The 24977-nt window shown below is 38.2% G+C and overlaps 1 protein-coding gene across 2 annotated transcripts in view; it reads right to left on the reverse strand.

Annotated features, from left to right (window-relative positions):
• LOC128865372 (chaoptin) overlaps positions 1–24977 on the reverse strand; it is a 186177-nt gene that overhangs the window by 10687 nt on the left and 150513 nt on the right. For both annotated transcript variants that reach the window (XM_054105679.1, XM_054105678.1), the window contains exon 4: positions 1787–1897. In XM_054105679.1, the coding sequence (XP_053961654.1) occupies positions 1787–1897 (111 nt within the window). The remainder of the gene's footprint in view (positions 1–1786; positions 1898–24977) is intronic.

Genomic DNA, 24977 nt, shown 5'->3' on the forward strand with positions numbered 1-24977 from the left:
GGAGGAGATTGATTGTATTTAGGTTGGCGCACTGCCACAGGCTATCAAAGAAAGGAGCGCCCAGTGACTTTAGTCGTCTAGCTGCCAAACCCGGACATTTACAGAGAAAATGCTCTACATTCTCCTTCTCTGAAAGGTCCCCAGAGCTTCTACAATGGGGGTTACATGATAACCCAAGCTTTTCCGTGTGTGTGCCGATCGTCCAGTGATCGGTAAACACAGCTATGAGTTTGGGAATTGAATGGCGAGGAGTCCAAAGGACTTTCTGAGTCCTTCGTATACCGTATTCCGGCCAAAGGGTTTTCGAAATACCGCATGCAGAAATGCAGCTCCATCTTTTCTGTACTTTCCTGAGAAATAATTTGTGCAGTTCTCCTTTAAAAACAGTCAGGGAGATGCCGGTGCCCAGGTAGGAGGTCTCTGATTCTAATTTAGTCTCCTTCCTGGCAAGCTCATCAGCAAATTCATTTCCCTCTATGTTCCTATGTCCTGGAACCCAGATCAGAGAAATGTTACCTGCACGCCCAAGAGATTTGATCTCTTCTTTACAGGAGTTTACTAATTTCCTTCTCCACCGTGGCGTCGTCAGAGCCTTAATCGCGGCTTGACTATCGGAGAAAATGTTAATATTATATCTATCTCGCTCCCGCATTCCCTAAGCATTTTGGTTGCCTGCAAGATCGCAAAGACTTCTGCTTGAAAAACACTAGCAGTGTTCGGCAGTTTAAAGGGGATAGATAAATTGGCTGATTTCGAGAAAACCCCTGCTCCGACTCTCAATTCCATCTTGGAACCATCAGTGGAGACAGAGGTGCAGATTTTCCCCTCGATCCAATCCTGCCTATTTGGAAAGTTTGAGCAAGCACGACCTTCAAATTCTAGTTTGCGGATAGAGAGATATGTTCGAAGTTCCAACAAATACGGTGTTAACTGCCCAAAAATACTACAATGCCCCTTGAAAGATTGCCCGCAGAGGCCAATTTCCTTTAACCTGATTGCACATTGAGCTGCGATGGAAGTGACGAAAAAGTCGATGGGAAGTAAGTGCAAAAGGACATTCAGGGCAGCAATGGGGCAAGTTTTACATGCTCCGGTGACGTCAATGCATGCAGTCCTTTGCACCCTCCCCAGTTTAGTGTTATCAGCCCTTCCGAAAAGCTTCCCACCAAACTAGACATCCATACATTAAAATTGACAAAACCACTGCATTGTACATCCATAGCACGACCTGTGGCTTGAGCCCCCATTTTTTACCGAACATAGATTTGCAGGAGTAGAAGGCTATACTAGCCTTCTTTACTCAATTTTCAATGTGTAGCTTCCAATGGAGTTTGGAGTCAAGTATCACTCCAAGAGACCTAACTTCCGATGAGAGCGGGAGAACGTGGTTGTTAATTTGGGATAGAGACCAAGATTTCTGTGAGAGAGGCACTATGAAGCTGCCTTCAAAATTGTGCGGTCCATATTTGACCCATATCGTACAATTCGAAGCATCGTAAATAAAGTTTTGAATTTGACGCAGAAATAATGGATATATTTTTCCCCAAACTAATATTTTAAATAAGCTTTAAAGAGAGGTGAGGGAAACACGGGAAATAAATCTGAATGCGATAATGATCACTTCTGATGTGATTTGATGCGATGGGGTGTGAGTACTTAGACAGCTGTGGTGCCCTAAGAATGTTTAATGTTGGTGGAGCGTTCTTATTTTTATAATTTCATATAATTTTATAAAATTTTATTTACTTTTTGACTGAAATTAATTTTTAATTTCGATTTTTCTCACCTTTGCGCCACAAGCCGTGTTAGTGAATGCAATTTCTGCAATGCCTCCAGCGGTATGTGCTGCATTTTGTTGCCAGATATGTCCAGCGTCATGAGCGAATGCGTCATTGTGCTGCAATAGAGTAGAAAAAAAAATTATATATTCATAGCATATACATATCAACATATATATGTACAAATAAATAAAGTATTATATAAGTGTGTTTCGGCTAAATGAAAAACTCATTCAATTTAATCAAATATGCGGTTTTAATTACTAAATCAAAATTGTGATTTCCAGTGCCATTTCAAACTCGTTGAAAGCATTTTATCATACCACAATCAACTCTATAATTTTCACAATTCAATTTTGAAAATGAATACCTGCACACTTCAAAACGCTTAACTGCTACTTTCGAGCATAACTGCAAACTTCAAAATGAATTTTCATCTAATAGCAGGATACTCGCAAATCAGCACTCAACAGTTTAAAATCATATTTTGGCTAATGCCATTTTGCATTATGCTAACGAATTTTTGACAAAAACACTTATGGAAATGTGTGTAGACCACAAACTGATCATTTGCCTTTGTATTGGTAAGTGGCAAAAAGCCACCAAATATTTATCGAAAATATGCAATTTTGTCTGCATGTTATTAATGTTGAAGTGTTGTTAATACAAGGTCTTTCATGTTCGAGTTTCCTTTTTAAATCGTAATTAAAAAAATATTTCTAGTTAGGGTTCTTCAAATATTTATTGACAAACGAAAATGTAAAATAGCGGCCGCCGTAGCCGAGTGGGTTGGTGCGTGACTACCATATATGTAGCCAAAAGTAAGGTGAATTTGGTTGTAAAATGAAAAATCTTTATTTACTCTTGTAAATCAATTTCATCCCCTTCAAAATAATCCCCTCTCGATGAAATACACTTATGCCAACGATTTTTCCAATCCCCGAAACATGCCAAATAGTCCATTTCCAGTATAGCCATCAGCATCTTCTTCGATTCTGCTTTTATCTCCTCAATCGACTCGAAACGCGTTCCCCGGAGTAGTCTCTTGAGTTTTGGGAATAGCCAGAAGTCACACGGAGCCAAATCAGGCGAATACGGTGGCTGCGGAACGATATGCGTGGAATTTTTGGTGAAATGGTCACGAAGAACGAGTGCAGTGTGAGACGGCGCATTATCGTGATGCAAAAACCAAGAGTTGTTGGCCCATAATTGTGGTCTTTTTAGCCGAATTGCTTCACGTAAACGACGCATAACGCTCAAATAATATTCCTTACTAGCAGCTTGGCCAGGTGGAGGGAATTCATAGTGCATCACACCACGAAAATCGAAAAAACTGTCATCAAGACCTTTATTTTAGAACGACTTTGACGTGCTCTTTTCGGTCTGGCCTCGCCTTTAGCACGATATTCGCTTGATTGGTCGGTTGTTTCAGGGTCGTAAGCATAAATCCAAGTCTCATCTCCCGTAATGCTGCCTTTAAGCTTGTCCTGATAGTCTGAAAGCATTGTTTCACACACATCAACGCGACGACTTTTTTCCAAGAAATTGAGAGTTTTCGGTACCAAACGAGATTTGACTTTTCGTAGGCCCAAATGGTCTTTCAAAATGGTTTTCACAGATCCTTCTGATATTCCGATCATTTGAGTAAGGTCTTTAACAGTCAACCGACGATTTTTGAGCACTAACTCCTTCACTTTATTGACGTGTTGGTCATCTGTTGACGTCGATGGTCGTCCGGAGCGCTCCAAGTCATCAACACGTTCTCGACCCTCTTTGAAGTCTTTGTACCACTTATAAACATTTTTCTGCGACATGGTCGAATCACCAAATGCCTTCTGCAACATGCTTAATGTTGCCGCAGCCGAAATTTCATTCCGCAAACAAAATTTGATGGCACTTCTCTGCTCAATCAAATCAGACATTGTAAAAATCGAAAAATGCACTCTTGGTCGTTTGCTAAACACAAGCGTAAATATATTACTGATAATGACATTCACATGAAAGTTGGCGCAGATGTTATTAACAGTGCTGCCAACTCATGAAAAAAAATAACTAGACCGAAATTTTAATCCCGCGAAGTTTGACAAATAAATTCACCTTACTTTTTGCCCACAGTAGTAGATCTATTCGGGGCCCAATGCACAAACAGCCAATCAATAATAATAATAATAACACACGTCGTATTTTGTGTCATTTAAATTAAGAAAATATTAGCTGTGTGGTTCGCACGTAAAAAACCCACCCCAAAATTAGCTTAGAAAATTTTAAAGTAAAAATAGCTACGCTGAACAAACCAGCAAATTCATGTGAATTTCAGCAAACACTTTCACTCACAATTCAGGTACTTTTTTATTTGACAAGTGTTCACACAATTCGCAAACAAGTTGAGCCTGTAGAGCCAAGCTGAATGTAATCATAGAGGGCAGGAAAGGAATGAAAGGAAAGTGAGCTTTGCACAGAGTCAGCGTTGAAAATATTATTGTAGAACATTCATGCATACTCGTACATAAGTTCGAACATACTGTACATATGTTAGTATGTTTTTTTCTCCTTTCAAGCATACATGCATGTATATGTGTGCGTTTATATGGTCAGCATATGCCAATGACGCACATTTGAGTACTCGTATTTCTGTACACACCGATGTTGTGTGCAGGTTAGATATAAAAAGTTGCCTTGATTATGCATACCGACACGCACACACTTATAATATTCCTCAAGTATCTGTATGAGGCTCTATGGCTTTTATTCAACTCACCCGACTGCATTTATGTCGCACACGTGCGCCACACTGCGCATGAGCTGCATACCTACGAATGTATGTATTGTACATAGAGAGTAAAAAATGTTACATTCAAAATTTTTGATGACACACATGAGTCAACTTTACATGCATTTCTTTTACTACAAGCATTTTTCCTTTTTTTTTGTTACCTTGTCGTTTCTACCTTTTGCTGATCATCATATGAATGTGCAAATTTGAAAATTTTTGTGGCATGACCAGCAAAGAAATGTCTACACTCACGCATACATAGTTGAATGCAAAAAGGTATCATAAAATTTTGTGTTAGAGGTAAGAAAGTAAGGTATATTTGCAACTGTCAGCCTTTGTTCTGTGTGTCAACGTTAGCTGTGCAACTTTTTTGCGGTTACTCGAAAATGGCTTCGCTCAACATTTTTAGTATTTTGGAAAAATGTGTCAGTTGTGATGCTTTTTAAGTGACTTCAAATGACTCGCATCTACTAGCCCCCACAGTCATTGTTTAGGCACTTCAAAGAGAGTTGTTCAAAGGCGGGAATGCGCGTGTACGTGTGTTTGTGTATGTGTGCGTAGATAAACGCGTCACAGCTATGTTGTAAGGGCTCGCTTTGATGATGTGTCACCATCTTTCTTGTATTTATAAACTAGCTGTACCCGGCGCGCGTTGTTACGCCAACAACTAAAATAAATTTAAGAAAAATAACTTTAAAAAAATCAGTACACAAATATTCAATTCATTTTAAACCATTTTATTGATTTGGTTTATTTCGAAAAAACTGTGACATTACAAAGTTTAGTTTCAATTCGATGTTTATTGAAGTGCTGTGGGATACATAATATTTCTTGTTTTTCCATCCAGCAACATAGAGCTGTCCATGTGAGAAGCATGGCTTCTCCAAATTTAATCCACACACTTGTAACGAATGTCCTTGTGCTTTGTTAATAGTCATTGCGAAAGCGAGTCGCACCGGGAACTGTGAACGTTTGAATTCGAATGGCATATCTGTCGGGATCATTAGAATACGTGACAACAGTACGTTTGCACCTTTGAATTTTCCAGTCAAAATTGTTGCCTCGATAACATTGTTCATCGTTTTCTTGACTGAGAGTCTGGTTCCGTTGCAAAGTCGTGGTGGATTTATGTTTCGAAGAAGAATGATGGGTACGCCAATTTTCAATGTAAGAACGTGCGGCGGCATGCCTGGCAAATCAAGCGAATTCAGCGAATTCAGTTGGATAGTTGACAACCTCGTCTTGATTCTCCACAGTATCGATGGACTTATATGTTGTCGTTTCACTGGGTATTTCATGCTGAATGGTGGAGCTGATGGTATTGGCATCGATGTTTTTGGCTGCTAATATAGCGCGCGTACTGACCAACTGATGGCTTTTGTAGTTTTGTGCAATGTTTGGGAAAACTTTTTGCTCCACTTCCTCGATGCTTTCTGTGGTCTTACAGAAGTTTGCTGGCAGGGTGATGCATTGTGTAGATTCATCAATTTCCATTCGCTTAATTCCAATATTCAATAATTGTTTTGCAAAATTTCCAGCCGATGCATGCCGTTGTAGTTGTGCACGTATGTTAGTTTTCAAAGTCAATTTCTGTAAATGACGCAATAGAACTGATGATTTAAAATATGTATTAAGTTCATCAGCGGGTGTTCGTGGTATCATATAATGGAAAGTGTTTGTCGAAAATCACCAGACAATAAAATGAGTGCGCCACCGATGATCCGTCTGTTTCCTTTCATCCGTCTGTTACATCTAGGAACATGTCATATTCGTTTCCTCTGTGTAAAAATACATGGTGATACTAATTTCTATGACAACTGGTTGAACGGGCCAGAAGTTGCTACTCTTCAGCGCCACCTGGTGGCAAGTGGCAGCAATGAGTATATTCTACCAACCTTCTCCGTGGAAAAATACATATATATACCAATTTTTATAATAATCGGTCTAGTAGTTTTTGAGTTCATCGATGACATTCAGACAAACATTCATTTTTATATATAAGATTTAAAGAGCTAAGGAGTTTTTGGCACTGGTGTCAGCTGCTGACAGTTTACAGACATATATTGGGTTGGGAACAAAGTAATAGCGGATTTTTTTTAGAAAATCAAAGACAATTTTTTCATGGAACTAAATAACTTTATTCTGTAATGTATTTCCCATTTTGATCAATGAACTTTTGTCATCTTTCAGGTAGCTTCATAAGCCCATGTTCATAAAACTTCTGGTTTTTATTAGCAGAAAACTGAATCAGGTACGATTTGATATAATCATCATTATTGAAATTCAAGGAGTTTTGTAAAGATCGAAACAAAAGGTAATCAGATGGTGCAAGGTTGGAACTAAATGGTGGATATGGCAAAACATCTCAACCAAGCTCCAATAATTTTTGTCGTGTGACCAAAGATGTGTGTGGGCTTGCATTGTCATGATGGAATACAATACTTTTTCGATTTGTCAATTCGGGCCGCTTTTCTTCAACTCCATTGTTTAATTTCATTAGTTGTTCAATGTAGACATCAGAATTGATCGCTCGGTTGGGTGCTAAGAGTTGAAAGTAGACAATTCCTTTGTAAACCCTCCAAACTGATAACAAAATGTTCTTTTGATGAATATCAGCTTTTGATGCTGTGAGTGGGTTCCCCTGGCCTGCCCCACGATCTTTTTAATATTTTTGTAAACAACCCATTTTTCATCGCCAGTTTTTAGCCGTTTTAAAAATGGATCATCTTCATTACTTTTCTTTACCAAACCGCAGCTGTTAATGCGTTGCTTTAAATGCGTTCGTGAGCAACCCATGTATCGAGTTTTTGAACATAGTCAAGTTGTCAGGACGACCAGTGCGTTTTTGATCCTTGAGTGAAAAATCACCAGAACGAAATTTGGCAAACCAATTTTGACTCTGCCGGTCTTTTACGGCTTCGTCACCATAATCAGCACATAACTTTTTATGAGCTTCCGATGCGATTTCCCCTTTGCGGAAATAAAAAAGCAAAATATGACGAAAATGTTCTTTTTGATTTTTCAATTAGTTTTTTTTTTTTTTTAGTAGTAGTAATTCTTTATGTGTTTATAAATATTTCATCTTACATTTCAAAAATTTTTTCAATAATTCGTTTAAATATATAAATACATAAAGAAAGAAATAATAATATAAATTTGTGGCAATAACAATGTTGTCTGTCACACCTCAAAAATTAATCAAAAATTGAACTCTGCAATAAGAAAATTTCTATAGCGTAAGGCTGAGTATATAAAGCAAGTTAATCTTTTCCAATTATGGCCATTAAGTATATCTATTACTTGTGCTTCAGAAATTAGTTTTATTAATAGATAATCGTCGTACCAACTGTTTTTTTTGGGCTCGCCGGAATCCGATTTCTTCTTCGGCGGCGGTACGTAGAGAAGGAGAAATGTTGCTTTATTGCTCGTGCATGTCGGTTTGTTTGGCAGTGCTATCTGAGAGCAGGAGTGAGAGTTGTGATGGCAGCTTTTCGATGTTGAACATTCTTTGCGTAGGTACGTTTTTTTCTGCACAGAGGCGTGTGCGCAGTTTGGCTGCAACAAGTTAATGATCGGAGTCGATGTTGAGTCCTCGGATCGTACGTACATCTAATACACTAGAAGCGTGTCTTCCGTCTATCACAACATGATCGATCTGGTTTCGCGTTTTTCGATCAGGAGACAGCCAGGTAGCTTGGTGTATCTTTTTACGCTGGAATCTGGTACTGCAGACTACCATGTCGATCAGCCTCTGTCCTTTACCGGATGTTTCGTTGTGCAGGCTGAATTTTCCGACCGTGGGACCAAAAATTCCCTCCTTGCCCACCCTGGCGTTGAAGTCGCCAAGCAAGATTTTCATGTCGTGGCGGGGGCAGCGCTCATAGGAACGTGCCAAGCGCTCATAGAAGGCCTCTTTGCTCGCATCGTCCCTCTCTTACGTCGGGGCGTGGGCGCAAATTAGCGAGATGTTAAAAAAACGAGTTTTGATGCGGATTGTTGCGAGACGCTCGTCCACCGGAGTGAACGACAGTACTTGGCGACGAAGTCTCTCTGCCACAACAAATCCGACACCGAATTTGCGCTCCTTTACATGGCGGCTATAGTAGACGTCGGTAGGATCTTTATGTGGCGGGTCCCAAACCCAGCGCACAACCAGCTACCCTGGGATGCTTCGCCTTATCACGTTGGCGCACTCTCGAACGGGTGTTCGAAAGCTACCCAGAGGATACTTGGGCTAATCGCGGAAGTTGTGAGCTGATTGAACCGAATGGTAGATGGTTTTCTAAGAGATGGTTTTGCCATTGCCTGCCGAGGGGCGACCGCTATTAAAAAAAAAAAAAAATACCAGTCTAACGGTTAGACGCGATAGAAGTGAAACCTTCCGTAAAACAAACTGAGAGAGAATGAGACGAAAGCAGCATTAGAAGCGGAATAATTATAGGTTCATATAAATATTTTATTTTATTATTATTCATCCTCAATGTTTTCAATTTCAACAAATGATACGAGGGGTTTATGATAGCTAAAATATGATACAAATGCTTTGGTTTCGATGTTGTCAACATATCTTTGAAATACCGCGTCAATTGTTGTTTTTGATCGTGTTGTCGATTCAGTGCGATTGTTACACATTTTTAAATTGAATGTTGTATTGAGAAAGTCAATTAGAGGAACCGCTGTGTCCAATGCAAAATTTACGTTAAAATCGCCACTTAAAATCATTGGAACTTTATCGTAATCTTTTCTAAGTATCCGCGATACTTCTTGTGTATACTTTATTAAATTTTAGTGAATGAATTCCGTGATGCTATTTATTGATTGATTCGGTGAAATATAAATTGACACAATTAAAACTGTTTTTCCATTGCTCAATCTGGTTTCGCATGCACATATTTCTCCCACTTTAGAGAGCTGAACAGACAGTGATTCTAGTTGCTGTGCATTCAGATCTATCTGTGGAGTTACAATACGAGCACCGTCATTTTGATTGTGGTATATTGCAACACCGCCTGCAATTGCGGTAAATATTTAAAAATGAAAATATTTACGAATATAAAAATACGGAGGCAATACAGCACAATACAGGGAATGCTATTATGAGCGTCGTAACGCATATATTACACAGACGTACTAACATACACACAAACATTCGAAGGACGCTTGGTCTAAGCAAGTATTAGGTAGTGTAGTATAGGTATACATAATGCCTTCTCGCTCACCGTGGCTCCGTAATACGCAGGCGCGCACACATACGTACTAGCATGCATACAAACGTACATACGTATGACGCTTGAACTAAACACCAAAGCAAGTAATAGGCAGTGTAGTATACATACTACAATACTCATTATACTATCGTGGCTCAGCAGTACGCAGCCACACACATATACGTATATCAAAATATTATATAACTCTTCGTAGCCAAGAGTGTCGCTTTTTCGTTTCATCGAGTCTCAAATCACTCCCTACGATTCTAAAGAAGTTTTCACTTCAAAAACACTTTCTATAATTCTGATGCTCTATGCTCACAGTGAGTGTCGGAGCGTGGGCCCTACCGATTGGTAGCCACACATGAGCAACATCGTCTTTAAACCAAATAAAGTTACAGAATTTTTCCATTTTTAAATCAACTTCTTAACACAACAAAAAGTTTGGCGTTTCCTGGTGGCTTCTTGAGCGCATGCAGTAGAAGTGAAAGGTGTTTTTAAATTTCGGTATTCAATAAATTCTGCAATAGTTCGTAGTTTAGCTCAAGGCAAATTATCAATTCTACTCACGTTTGAAAGAATATATCGATATAAATCGTATTTCATTAAGTACCCGTTAGAAGTTCGGTAGCCAATCTGTCGATGTAGTCTAAAACAATCTGAAATAGCTTCTTAGAATAGCGAGCATTTGCTCCGCTGTTGACTTCACAAATAAGCCATAAACAGTTATCTTGGCAAATGCGTGAAATTTAGGTCACAGCAGCTATATACTCTACTCCTAAAGCTTCCATTATACTAAAATTCTTTCATAATTTAATTGCTTTACTCCCTTTGTGCTTATGCTGAATTTTCTCCACCCATTATATCCGTGGCACTAATGGCGTAACTACGAAATTGTCACAACTTTTCTGCTTAAACAAGTTTTCCACATTGTTGCTACTCATCATTGCTTTCTAAATATGGCCAATTATGACATCAAGTGGCAAGAGCAGCTGTTGCAAGTCATTCGATGCTGAAGTCTTGCAGAGCACATTAGAGTGCGGCAAACTGGAGGACATACGCATCTATGGTCTTACTTTGTATAGCTACTGTGCATATATATTTAAAGATATATGTATATAAATATACATATCTGTAAATATGTGGGTACGTATTTGTGCTGCTATCTAATGTGACCGTAATAAGAGCTGGCAAATACTTACATACATATGTGGATGTATCATATTAGATTTAACTACGTAAATACAGTCTACAGGTTGAAACTAAGCTGGAGGAAAATATGCTTCGGTACGGAATGAGTGAAAACATTTAATGGAAAAACGAAAATTTTTTGTTAATAAAAGTTTATTGATATACATTTCACTATTTTTTTCTCGAAACAATTTTGTAGTGCGGGAGGATAGAGGTGTTGCGAAAATGTTGTGAAATTCTGGCAGTCTGCAAGCTGTAGCGGATATAATAAGTAAATGAGAGACATGGATATGAATATGAGAAGTCAAGATAAATTTCATAATAAGAGAATAAAGGTTGTAGTAGAATATTGTTTACATTTAGTTGGTAATGGTAATAGTTGTACGGGTTAGGCTAATGCCTTTATGCACTGCTACCCGATTCATCTATCAATCTGTAATTTTAATATGTTGTTCACAACATCAATAGCTATCACCCGTATTAAAATCATATTATTATTTGAATTATTTTGAACTTTTTGATTAAAAAACTGAAAACCCCGATTTTTAGAGTATCAAATTCAAAGCCGTGCCATTTGGTCGATTTTTTTTTTTTTAGTACGGGACATAACTACAGTCATACTGATTAATAGTTTTTTTGTTTTCTGTGTTTTCCCATTTTTCGGGAGGGTCACTTTCAGCGGCATTTTTTAAATTATTAAAACTGAAAAAAAATTTTTTCATTTTTTTATGTAAAAGAAGTTAAATAAAAAGCCTAAACAAATTTAACATCGTTTTTAATTTTTGTATTGTAAAAAAAATTCCTGAAAATACCCTAAATTTTCGAGCTATACACCACCGGGAGTCTCGGATCTCTTGCCCCTACCTCTCAAGAAAAATATTTCTCACGAAATTTATTATTTTGTGCTGGAAATCATGACGAACGTGGTGCAAATGCTATATAAAAAGTGCTGAAATTTATATCAACTCTATAAGGGCTGCGACTCTCAGATCTATTTGGTTCTATTCAAAAAGTAAAGTATGCTTAAGGTACGTGCAATTAATTGCGCCATCTATTATTAGAAAATCATTTAAGATTCCTTTGCCCTTGTGTTTCAGTGTAGGTTATTGCTCTAGTTCAAGATGCCTTGAAGTTCCATTCAGCTCTCTGCAGAATCTAAACATTTCACATAAACTAAAATTACCAGCTTAGCCAGCTGATAGTTCACTACAAAATATCTCATCAAAATTCTATGATAATCTTTGAGATATTCTTTCATAAATAAACTCATGGATTTCTTAAGGTGTTCTCGGTTAATATTATTCCATACTCCTTTAGAAGCTTAAAGATTCAACAAAAGTTTTCTTAGTTCATTAAACGATTTTCCAGTTTCATTGCGGATAGTCCTTTGCCAAGTCATCAATGGTTTGCCTCTTCTTCTCGTTCCTTGAGGGTTCCAAGACAAGGCGCCATGCGGTACTTTCTCATAGGGCTTTCGCGGAGTATGCCCTATCCATCCCTATTTGCTTTTCTTAAATTCACTGTTGATGCTATTTTGGTGCTTGGTCTTCGGTTATAAGAACCCAAAAATAGTCTGGAAAATCATGAAATTTTTTCCGTACAGAATTTGTGCGAAACCATTTAAGCCAAATAAGAAATGTGTGGGTATTTTTGGTCCAAATCTGTTGAGCTTATCGCATAATACCCCCGCATATAGCGCCGACTGAAGTGATTGGGTTAAGGGGGTCGGGCCATCTGGAACGCCGAAAAAATGTGTTTTTTGTAGTATTTTTTTTAAATAAAGAAAAACAACTCAGCTCATTCAAATTTTGCGTATATTTGGACAAACATATAAGCTGTATTTCGTATTTTTTTCACTTCAAAAACTAGCTAAATGACGAAGTTATCCCGGGTGAAACGTAGCGCGTTCTGACAGGAGTATCCAGTTGGCAGGCATGATAGCGTCCACGAGTCTCATCTAAAACATGCAATTAAGCCTTTTTCTTAATTATTAGCCTTTCTTGTCGTCAATGAACTTCGAAAACAACAAAAAAATTTTTTCAAAATATTTTTTTTTCCTTGTAAAAGCTGAAAATCGATTTTTGGAGGTAATTTTCGCGATATTCTTTCAATAATATCAGTACAAACAGTTAGTTTCTACTATTTTTGGAGGTTCACATAGAATGGTATCTAAAAAGCTACAAAAAAGCTATAAATCCCGTCGATAGGTTGAATATTGCTTTTTTAATCCTGCCCGCCAGTTTCAAAAACATGGTTTTGAGATAAAGCGCTTTGAAGTTTTTGGAAGACCATAAGTTATGTACAGAACACTTACAACAATGAATGGCTAATCAGCTATTCCTGGACCATAAAGACATCCTTCCGCCTTCTCGAGAAGCTCATTATGTTTAGTTTTTTCTGCTCTTCGAGCAATTCGAGCTTCTTTAGTGCAATCGCTGCGACGTAGCTCTGCGCGTTCGATTCGGCTTTCGTCCGTTTTGTCGGCAAAAATTTTGCACTGTTGTTCTATTTTCAAGTCAAGTAGTCTCATCAATGTCAAAACAGCAGTGTAACTTTCGTTAAAAATGCCTGCAGCAATAAACGCAGCAGTTTGGATATCTTTTGGGTCTGAATTCAAATGTTTTGGAGCTATACGCCACACTGTGGCGTTAAAAGATTCAATGCCATTTTGAGTGTGTGCGCCCATACACTGTACCAGGAGATCATCTTTCGAAAGATCTTCATAAATAGGAAGAATGTGCTTTTCTACATCTGGTCTTTTCTTCTTTCCTCATCTGGTTCTTTTCTTTTTTTTTCGAAAAAGTAAGAGGCTATCCATTACACCTGCGGCAGAACTCGCTACCACTCAACTAGAAGAAATACGAAACGCTATAACTTCTACAATTTTGGAGCTTTGACGCTATAACATCTTCTGCAATAGTTAAATGATTAAATAAAATAATAAAAAAAAAAATCGATTTTTTTATCGCTCCAGATGGCGCGACCCCCTTAAAGTAGCCTTGAAGAGTTAATGCAACACAGAAATGCGTGGCGTCATTATGAGCAAGATGCAAGATTTTAAATTCTGAAGATTGGTAAATTTCTTAAATTTTACAGAAATGGAAGTCATGAGTATTTTTTCCTAGAATAAAACGAAACTCCGGTTTAAAAAAAAGAATTATTCTTTCTTGTAAAAAACCCCTGCCGCGAGAAATATTCTGATACAAACATAAGCTGCACCTTTCATACACAAGTTCTTGCTAAAAAGCATCTGCATATACTTAAAGCTATCTAATCAGTGCGGTTCACTCGTCCATACATTTCATTTCATCCATTTGAGTGGAAAACAAACATTTTCTCATTGAATTGCTCTTCAAAGTACTTTCCTTTGACTTCCTCTTCGCCTGCACCAACAGCTGCCCTGCCATTCAATCCAACACACTGCTAATAATGCGGAAAGCGCAAATGTCGCGTCAGCAGTAAACTAACACACACAAATAAGCATAAAGACGCACACAGACATTCATACATCCATACATCCATACATAGAAATGGTATAAATGTGCTTGAGTACGCCTAGAGGCGCTACATTTGCAATAATGGCAATAGTAGTGGTGGTAATAGTAATAATAACAGCAACATCCGACAATGACAACAACAAAGAAAAACAGAAAACAATAACAGTAACAGTAATAACAGCAACAAAGTTATATAATAATAGTGAACGCAGTGCCATCCAGCATTCCACGAACCGAGCACAGCGCATCACAGCAGTTATTATTTATCATTAGCAGTTACGCCGTCATCACTATTACAACATTATCACCACCATCCACATTATCAGCTCCACCATTATGATTATCATTATAGTTTAGTAGTGGCATTTGCCTTTGGGGCGGAGCGCGTTGTATTCATTGTATTGCCCGCCGCTGCATCCACACAATCGTTTTCCGCTGTCGGTGCAGCGCGGAAGCTCAAATAGCTGCTGTGTGCCGTGTCACTGCACTTTGCTGGAATTGAGCGCCCGTCTGACTGACTAAATAGCTGGTTGGCTGGCTGGATGACGGGCTGACTGACTGAGGGCTGCATGTCTGTGCGCGCACTTAACCCACACGCAATGCCCTCGTCGCCTCTTATCTTTCCACGCCTTACTTGCTTCCTAAAACATATCCGCAGGCAAAAATTGCTGCTCTCGTGCCAATGACAATACCTTGCAAACGGGTGATAGGTAGTTGTGGAAATGGAATGTGAGTTGCTTTGTCAGTGCATTGAGGTAGTATCTAGTTCTTACAAAAGCACCAGATGAAGCGCATTGGACGTAAGCATCGACCCGACAGAGAGACGCCGAATTGAGGAATTAAGGTTTAGATTCAAGTTCAGAAGTAATACTTTTTAGAATAAGTGAGGTAATCTGGCAACAACTTGGAAAAATTTAAATGTTCTTTGTTAAGATTTCAAGAACCGAAAAAGCGTATTTAATAAATTTGATCGCAGAACGTTATGGCCCACCTAAAATCGCAAACAATCATCAACATCGAAAAATATGAATGGAAGGGATTAACGGCAGTGATAACTGGCTTCTGATCCATAGAAAAGCAGGTAGCCGAAATGCCATAGCTGTAATCAATCGGAAAAAAAGGAAATTATCTTCAATTTCTTCTGTGAATGCACTGCCCTACAGATAGCGAGGATGTTAACCCTTGGTAAATCGCTTTTTGAAAACTTCGAAGAGCTGCTCGGTATAGACGTAAGCAAACTTATGAGGTTTCTCAATCACACAGACTGGATATAATCAAAATGAATGAATAACTCTATAACTTTTTTATAACGAGGAATGGTGCGGAAGCACTAATTGGATGCCTGGTGAAGCACCACTTCAACCAAGCAACCAAACTTGATTGTACAGCGAGAGAAGGGAAGAGATCCAGCCTTTCAAATGATTAAGAATTTTTACCTCTTAAGCCAGGTTAACATGTAGCCATAGATTTGTATGTAAAATTTTCCACAAAAAGGACAGAAGAATTGGAAATTATTAGGTATGGTTTGGAGTAATCTTGAAGTGGAATATTTACGGCTGCAATGTTATCGGTAATTCGACCTGCAAGGTTTCTAATTGGCGCAGTAACATTCTATAGTGAATATAATCCGTCAGTACGTATTTATCCACCAAAGCATGTAGGATCTCTTTTTCCAATTTGACATGTGCATCCTGCTGTTGTTCTACAAATTGAGAAACCAAGAGTTTTATGCCGCCTTCAAGTGGCAGATCACTTTTTATCAGAAGATTTACACTCTCCAAAGAAGAAGATGCACACTTTTTATCAGAAGACTTACACTCCGAGATTTGGCATTGCCTGCGACGAGTGACCTCTATTAGAAAAAAACCTTTTTTATCATTTGATATTTCATGTCTATTAAGGACCAAGCCCGGGCTCTACCGGTAATCATGTACCAACCTATTCGGCTATCGGAGAGCCTGTATTGTGAAACGGTTACTGGATTATTGGATCGACATAAACGGCATCATGGTGCGCCCTCCGACTCGGAATTTCTACAGAGTAACCTATGCTATGCTATGCGAAGGCGAATATCGTAGGCATTGAACAATGAGCTGTATGAGCTTTACGATGACATAGACATAGTGCAGTGAATAAAGATCCAGCGGCTTCACTGGCGGAGTCATGTCGTCCGAATGGATACAAACACTTCGGCTTTGAAAGTATTCGATGCGGTACCAGCTGGAGGAAGCAGAGGAAGAGGATGACCTCCTCTGTGCTGGAAAATGAGGTGGAGAAGGACTTGGCTACACTTGGTCTCCCTGACGTCGGTTAGCTCGAGAAAGAAACGATTCGCGGGCTTTGTTAATCTTGGGACTAATCGCGTAAGCGGTTATCGCGCAAATTAAGAAGAACTTATGCTACAAAGTTGTGAAACCTTCAAATCGGTACATTGGAAATATTATTAGAAAAATTATTCCCTGAGTCACGGGAATGTAGCAGAATAAACTTAAAGCCTATGTGCCAATCCAGATCACACATGGGAACATCGATATACGCGTGAGGAGCTCAGAGCTTAAGTATAATAAGCTTTTATTTTTAGTATTCTCCCAGAACGTCTGAATTTTTGGTTAAAGTACCTTAAAGTTGTTTATTTTTTGTTAAATTAGAGCCATAATTATTCTCATGGTTGTCCCAATCTTGTAGTCCATTGTTCTTGGATCTCAAAGTGCGGCTCAACATAAGGCGCTGGCGTCGACATATTTCTAAACTACTGATGGATCGATTCGGCTCCTATTTAAAAAATATATTGGATGGGTGAAAGAAACACTTTTCCAAATCAAAATTACCCGCTAGAGAGCGCTAGGTACTCAAAAACTCATACTTCTGGTCCTTTCTAAATCAAATTCGAGATAATTATTACTTAATAAAAGAATCTCCAATAGAAATGTATACCCCGTTGTGCCCTCGAAAAGAGAAAAAACTGGAAAATTTATATCTACTATTTTTTACCGTTTTCAGGAAAGTAACACCACGTGATCTCTAAAACAAACAATAATATTAAGGATTATATCGCCAGTTGAGGCCGATCCATACGATAGTACCAATCACGATTCGTGCTTAGTCTAGTTAAAGCAAGTCTAGTCAAAAGTTATTAACTTTATATAGCTGACCCAGTTCATGATTCTGCCTTGTAATAGGGTATTAGCATTCACACTAGATACTGTGTTGTTCCGAGTTAAAACTCGCTCGAGCAAAAATTTCTTTGAGACTGATCGTTACTGGAACGAGATTCTACCGAACCCTAATTGTCACGGATAGTATGAATGAGTATATTCTATCTTCTTTGACAATATTTTACGTGACTGTGAACGGTCCGCTCTCCATGGTTGTCACTATAGTGCTGATCAATCCTTAATAGCGAAAGGCCCCGCAAAGAATATTGTTTCATATTCTCTGCAGTTTAAAACCAGTACCAGAGGTATAAGCCGTTCTTGCGTGGTGTAAGAGGGTTTTAGAAATCTAAGGAAGCAGTTATCAGCATTTTATAACCTCAATTCGTACTTTCATCTGAACTAGGTACATCCTGCTAATCTGAGCAACCATAGTTGAAGACAAGGTGTCTAATCGTTTCCACGACAGTCACCCCTACGTTATCGAAACGACTCAGATTAAATTCGGCAAAGGACTTTCCCTCCAGCAGCATTCACCGCTCACTTATGAGGAATGCTCATGCTGCTACAACAACAACAACGAGGTACCCAATTTGGGTGGGAGGCTTGGTCAGAGCAACCGGGAAGGTAAGCTTTGTGAAGGTTTCATTGACATATACAATTTAAAGCCCTCCCAGACTTACAATATCTCTCTCGGAGTAGGCGGCTGCAAACGGCGTCAGTTTTTTTAGGTTAGACGCTATTGAATATCTGATCATCTTACCCGTGGAGCTCCCCAGATCTTCTTTATGCTTGTAATTTATGGATGTAATGTAGAAAATCAACCTGGTGTCGGTTTTCGAGGTGAAAAATTTGTGTTTTTATGAAAATAGTTCTACAACTGACACCTGAGACCTTATGTTCCATTCGAGGTAAAAGGAATTGATGATGTTGGATTTTCCTGTAGGGTCCTTGTGAGTGCCTTCATGTGTACTGATATGTGGGAGAATGGTGAAGCGCCCGCAGATGATACTAATGATTTTGCGTATTTGATTTTTTGTTGCTTGCTTTTAAATGGCACAATGCAGCACAAGCACGACGATTTTATTTGTCATTTGCCAATGGAGAAGCAACGATGCTGCAGGCTAGGTAATAAAGGAAGCTGGCTGACTACAATCCTGTGCATTTTACAATCACACAGACAGATATATGGACACATACCCAGTTGACGTTGTGCAAGCTGCTTATATGACATAGACAAATGGTCATCAATGACTTTGTCAGAGGAATTTCCCGTTTATCGGGCGTCCCTCTGGATGCATGACGCTCAAAATGACAACTGAGTTTATCTATTTTACTCTTCTGGACCACTTTTCTCCACTAACACAATTCCACATTGAAGACATCGCTTCCTTTCACTTGCTTGAATGTCACGCATGACATCCTAGATGACATGTCATTTAGCGTAGGCCTTTATTGGTTGACTTACTGCTTCTTGACGCGTCATGAGGGAGGTCAATTCTTTATTTCTTTTTTCAGGTAAAATAGTTGAATCCACACACCATCGATGAGCTATTTTCCGGCAGGGTATGCGCCATAAATGTGACGGCTCTGTAATAGCGCTAGTCTTATGTGCCCGCATTAGCGGTCAGCGCTTTATTAGGCCAGCAGAAATGTAGTGAGTGAGCAAAACGGCAAGAGAACAGAAGCGTTGGGAATGAGCAGGGCGAATACAAGCGTGTGGCGCCTAAATACACAACAATCGCTTGATGCGTTTTGTCGTAATCAGCCGATGGGTTGTCAAGTAGCCGCACTGCAGGTCTACTGCTGCATCTGTCGGCTCCATCTGAAAATATTTTGCATCTGTGTTGGTCTGTGTGCATTCATGCGAAATTTAATTTCCCAATTTGACAGACAACATAAGCGGCCAGCTTTGGTTGAACCACTTCACTGCTGGCCACTTACAACTGCCCGGTGCGCTCGCTCAATTATTGTATGCGGGTGCACGAGTGTGTGATCTGTGCGTGATGGCTGCACAAAGGTAATTCAAATGTGCATATGAGTAATGAACAATATTTCTGTTTAGTACAGTTAACTTAATGTTTGGGGAAATGTGCGTGAATATAGAATTAAGGGGGGGGGGGGGGGGGGGGGGGAGGGGGTAGGGTTTAGCGCTAAAAAAAAAACACTTTTTTTTTTGAATTTTTTACAGAAATATGGCTTAAGATACTTTAATAAAATCAGTTGCATGTTATTGTACATCTTTTCAATAAGTTTTTAAAAAATATTAATCGGCATTCGTCATAGAATCATCTGAAACTAAAAAAAGCGAATTTTTCAGTTAAAGTATGACGTAATGCTCCCCCCTACATTAATAAATTTTTTTTTGTTTTCATTTTTGTAGTTTTGGTGGCAAAAAAACGTAAAACGAGCATTTTTGGCGAAAAATTTCGCCATATTTGTAAGTGAAAAACAACCTTAAAAAAAAAAAATAAAAAAAAAACAGTGTAGGGGGGAGGTATTTTTGATTTAGAAAACGTGTGCCAAATTTGAAAAGAATCGGTTGAATAGTTTCGGAGTTGTGATTGGCACCGACTTTTAAGAAGTCGTTTCGGGAAAAACGCGTTTGAAAAAATGACTCTGAGAAATTATCGATGCTCCGCATTCGAGGTAGAGTGCCTACAAAGGCTATAACTTTGAGAGTTCTGCTCCGATCCACTTAAAATTTTGACACAACATTCTTGAAATGATTTACTATAAGATGAGTGAAGAAAAAAAATTTCGATTTTGTGACCCTACCCCCCCCTTAAAGTTGGTTAATGAAGATCAATTGAAAAATGCGATAGGAATTTAACAAATTTTAGGAAAGAGATTTGTGGTCGAACTGGTGGTTTTATTAACGGACGAATTTGTGGTTTCCCTACTCTTCAAAGTATTGTGTGTTACATTAAGTTTGCGCAGTTCCTCAACTAAACAAATATGAAAGAATTGTGCGTAGACTTTTATTCATAATAAATATTTCCTTTGTTAGCCACAAATATTTGCCATTTTCCTGTTAACTGTTGGAAGAACTCTTAATTTCTCATTTTTCTGGTAACAGGTAGCAGAATTCTTAATTTTTTGTAATTATCTACAAATGGTCCAATTTTCATGACTTCATTTTAATGCTAAGCGCTGCTCCGATGAGTTGTATGCCATGAACCGGAATAGGCGATCATCTGAAGGAAGTTCAATCTTCGGAATTCACTGTTTCCAAAGAGGATTTGACAAAATAATTTTTTAGAACATATAAATCCACTAGGTTAGGTTAGGTTATAGTGGTGGTCGGTCCATATGACCATTCGTATTGAACAAGTGTTTACCTAGACAACCTGCTCTGATTTAAGCTAAGGCTGGACAATTGCAAAGAAAGTGGTCCACTGATTTTTATGTTGACGACCGTCCGCGGGAAGGACGGCCAAAAACTTTCGAAGACGCTGAATTGGAGGTATTGCTAAATGAAGATAAATGTCAAACGCAAGAAGAGCTTGTTTCAGTATTAGGAGTTACCCGCCAATCCATTTCCAAGCGATTGCATGCTTTGGGAATGATTCAGAAACAGGGGACTTGAGTTCCTTATGAGTTAAAACCAAGGGAAGTTGAACGTCGTTTTTTCGCTGTGTCGCCTGTGAACAACTGCTCCAGCGGCAAAAAAGGACGGGTTTTCTCCATGGGTGATAAAAAATTGATTCACTACAGCAACCCAAAGAAAACAAAGTCATGCAGACTGCCCGGTTATGCTTCTACGTCGTCGCCTCGGCCGAATATTCACGCTGCGATGCATTTGGTGTTATTTATTATGAACTGTTAAAACCAAGCGAAACCATCACTGGGGATCGGTATCGACTTCAATTGATGCGATTGAGCCGAGCACTGCGCGAGAAGCGGCCGCAATAAGACCTCAAAGATGGAATTCGGGAGGTTATAGAGGACATAGGGCAGCCACTTTGCATTTCGGTTAAGGAAAATTTTATGAAAATGATATTGGCCTGAAAGCGTCGTCGTGGTGGTGATTTGCCTGATGGTATTTTCCACTATTAACGGCACACCTTCCTCTTTATAATGAAATAAACATCCGATCATTTATATAAAAAAATAGTATTTTTCTTTGAGTATCAAAATAACACATTTGTTTGGAAAACCCTATATATGCCATGAATTTCATTGCGATAAGCCCGCAAGATTATCCCAGTATGCTCTTCATTGGCTTTCTTCCACAACTCGAATAAACGAGAAACATTTACCTTTTCCTCGGCCACAAAATATCTCTAGATATTATAAAAGGTCGTCCCTCTCCTGGCTAATTCATTTGCCATTTCATTCACAATAATTCCTATACCGAATCTGGGACCAATAAGAGGAATACCTGGTTGTTTTGACCTAAGATATTATGTCTATCAAGACATTTCAGCACGAGTTTTGAGACAACCTGGTTAGAGCTAAAAACCTTGATTGTTATCCGGCTATCAGTAAACATAGCTAAGCTTTTTAGTTTAGTTCAAGTTCGTTAAAGTGAATACATCTTTCTGTTGGGTAGACTTCCGCTTGGAAAAAATTTGCACTCATGCCTAGCGCTTCCGAGTATATTTTGTTTGGTTCTGCATCGACATCAAATAGACAAAAGCCTAACTTATTGGACGCACATAACTCATGCTGCCAAAAGAGAGCCAAAGTAAGCGGCATGTTAAGTAAGTTCATGGCAAACCTTGGGGGTCCAACGCAGAACAAGCGAAAACTTTTGATGGACGCGACGAACTCGATTTTCTTATACGGATACGAAATATGGGCAGATTCGCTGAGAGTGCAATGCCGGCGGAAATCTCTGCAATCTTTGCAACACACCTGCGCTCTCAGAGTGGCTTCGTCATACAGAACAGTATCTGAAGCTGCGGTTTTAGTTATCAGCGGAACGATCCTTATAGATATTTTAGTACAAGAGCGCAAACGGAGATGGGAGGCAAGAATCACAGAAATCCCAGTGCCACGCTTCCCCGATATTAGAGTTGAAACGCTCACACTTTGGAAGGCAAGATGGAAATCGGAACGGTACGGTAGATGGACAGCGAGACTAATACCCGATCTAAAAAAGTGGGTAGATAAAAAGCACGTTGAGGTTAACTATACCTCACACAATTTTTGTCCGGACATGGGTCCTTTCGCAAGTATTCGTGGCGAATGGGAAAAGTGAGCCTACCAAACTGCATATATGGAGATACTGAGTTTCATGAGGCGGAGCACATCTTCTTTAAATGCGAGAGATGGAACATAGAGAACAGCTCTGCACCGAGCTATTGGTGTATTTAAAAAATGGAATACTGTCGCAAATTTCGTGCAGGATATTATCCGATAAAAAGGAGCGTGAAATGGAATCTTATGCTTAAGAGAATTGAGCATAGGTTTCTCAAAACAGGCGTTCTTGGACGCAGGGTAAGTAAGTAAGTGTCTTTCTTAGGACGCTGTCTGGGCCCTCTACCTCGAAGCAATACGGAAGCAGCCCCGGGGTGGAGGGAAAATCCAAGAGAAAGGATGCATATTTTTTGTGGAATCACCACACACGTAGTAGCGACGGCTGCTATAAGGTGCGAAGGCATTTTTATTTCAACTTCACCGCCAAAAAAAAAAAAATATATATATATGGTAAAGTGATGCCAGTTCTAGAAACAACGTCTATTGATGTCGAATTTCATTGGCCTTTGACCGGTACAGGTGGAAATGTGTTAATGTAGAAACAATGAAAATATTAAAGTCACTTATTTGTTGCGTATTCTTAACTCAAACTAAATTACATTCAATACCTTTGTTTTAATTGCTAGTTTTTGCCAGTAAGAGTATGAGTAGTTATAGTAATTCTTATCTTAGTTATAATAATTCTTATCTCTCGTAATTTGCTAGAGAGGTACCGTATAGACTTTGCATACAACTGCGGTGTAGCTGAAAATTTCTGTGACAATGGATTACTATTGTAAAATATTATAACAAAAATTGTCACAAAATCAATAAAGCAAAAATTTTATTTTCCTAAAATCACAAGCAAAGAATTTAATTCGATTATTTTAAGACAAAATATTTTGGCAAATAAGATTTATTTTTATTTTATCTTAATTCTGCCAGCACTCGATTTTATGGCAAAATTTTTCAGTCAAATTTTCATGACTATCAGGAATTGATTTTTATAACAAATATGTATTATATTTTAAAATAAAATAAATAAGATAAACGCAATGGCAGTCAGGTAAGAGTTTGAAGCAGTACAACAGCAACGAAATATAAGCAAAAAGAAAATTTGTATTTGTTTTGCATAAATGCGAGAGTGCGAGGAAGCGTAGAAATCTGCTTGCAAATGCGATATGAAGCAATTTGGTAAATAAATATGTAATGCACGCAAAATATTTATTTATTGAATTTATTTAGGTATTAAAATGGGGAATATTCGACATGAAAATTAAGGCGAGACTAATTTTCTCTCAATTCTCTAATTCTCATTCTGAATTGTTAATTTTTGCATGGCTTTTTTACTAATATTTACTAACATTTTTAGAATAACTTTGAAGAAGTAGCCCAAGAGGCAGCAATATTTGTGTAAAATTTGAAGCAAAATGCATCTATTAAGCAAATTCCATCATATTTATGTGAAAGAAATTCGCTCAAATTCAACAAAAACAAAAAGAAAAAAAATGTCTTTCTTCACGCAAATATTTTCAGCTAATAACAGTTTTCTTCTGCTTCTCTATTAATTATTGTTTATGCACTCAAGTAAATTTGATGCAATGCAAAAAATAACCAGAAATCTAATTGAAGTTAATTAGATTTTACTCAAATTTTTTCACATTCACCTGTGTGTGGAAAATATTTAATTAAAAACATTTAATTTTCTCTTTGTTATTGAAATCAACTAATCTAAGTTACTTAACTTTAATAATTTGTTCCAAAGAAAATAATTTATTGCAACATTCCGAGAATTTCACAGTTGTTTCTACAATCAATTAATGTGGAACGCACACACACACACACAATACCTTACAAACATTGATGAATTTCAGGTAATAAATCATTTTGCCCTAACAAATTAATTTTTAAGTTCACCTAACAAGGTTTTCCTTGAATTCAGCCATAAAGGGTGAGCCGAGTACAAGCAACTTTTCAAAAAATGAGATAAAATGCACAAACCTCGTTTTATTTTAGAATGCTATGACTGCAGAGAAGCTAACTTATTCAAAAATAATTAATAATTTTATATACCTTCTTATTTTATGAAAAAAAGTATTTTATGCCATTATCAAACATTCAAGTGACACGGATTAATCTCATAATTTTCCTTAATTCAATGTCTGCTCCCTAATTTGAAAATAAATAAATAATCT

This window comes from Anastrepha ludens, chromosome 5 (assembly GCF_028408465.1).
Source record: "Anastrepha ludens isolate Willacy chromosome 5, idAnaLude1.1, whole genome shotgun sequence".
In the NCBI taxonomy this organism is placed as follows: Eukaryota; Metazoa; Arthropoda; class Insecta; order Diptera; family Tephritidae; genus Anastrepha; species Anastrepha ludens.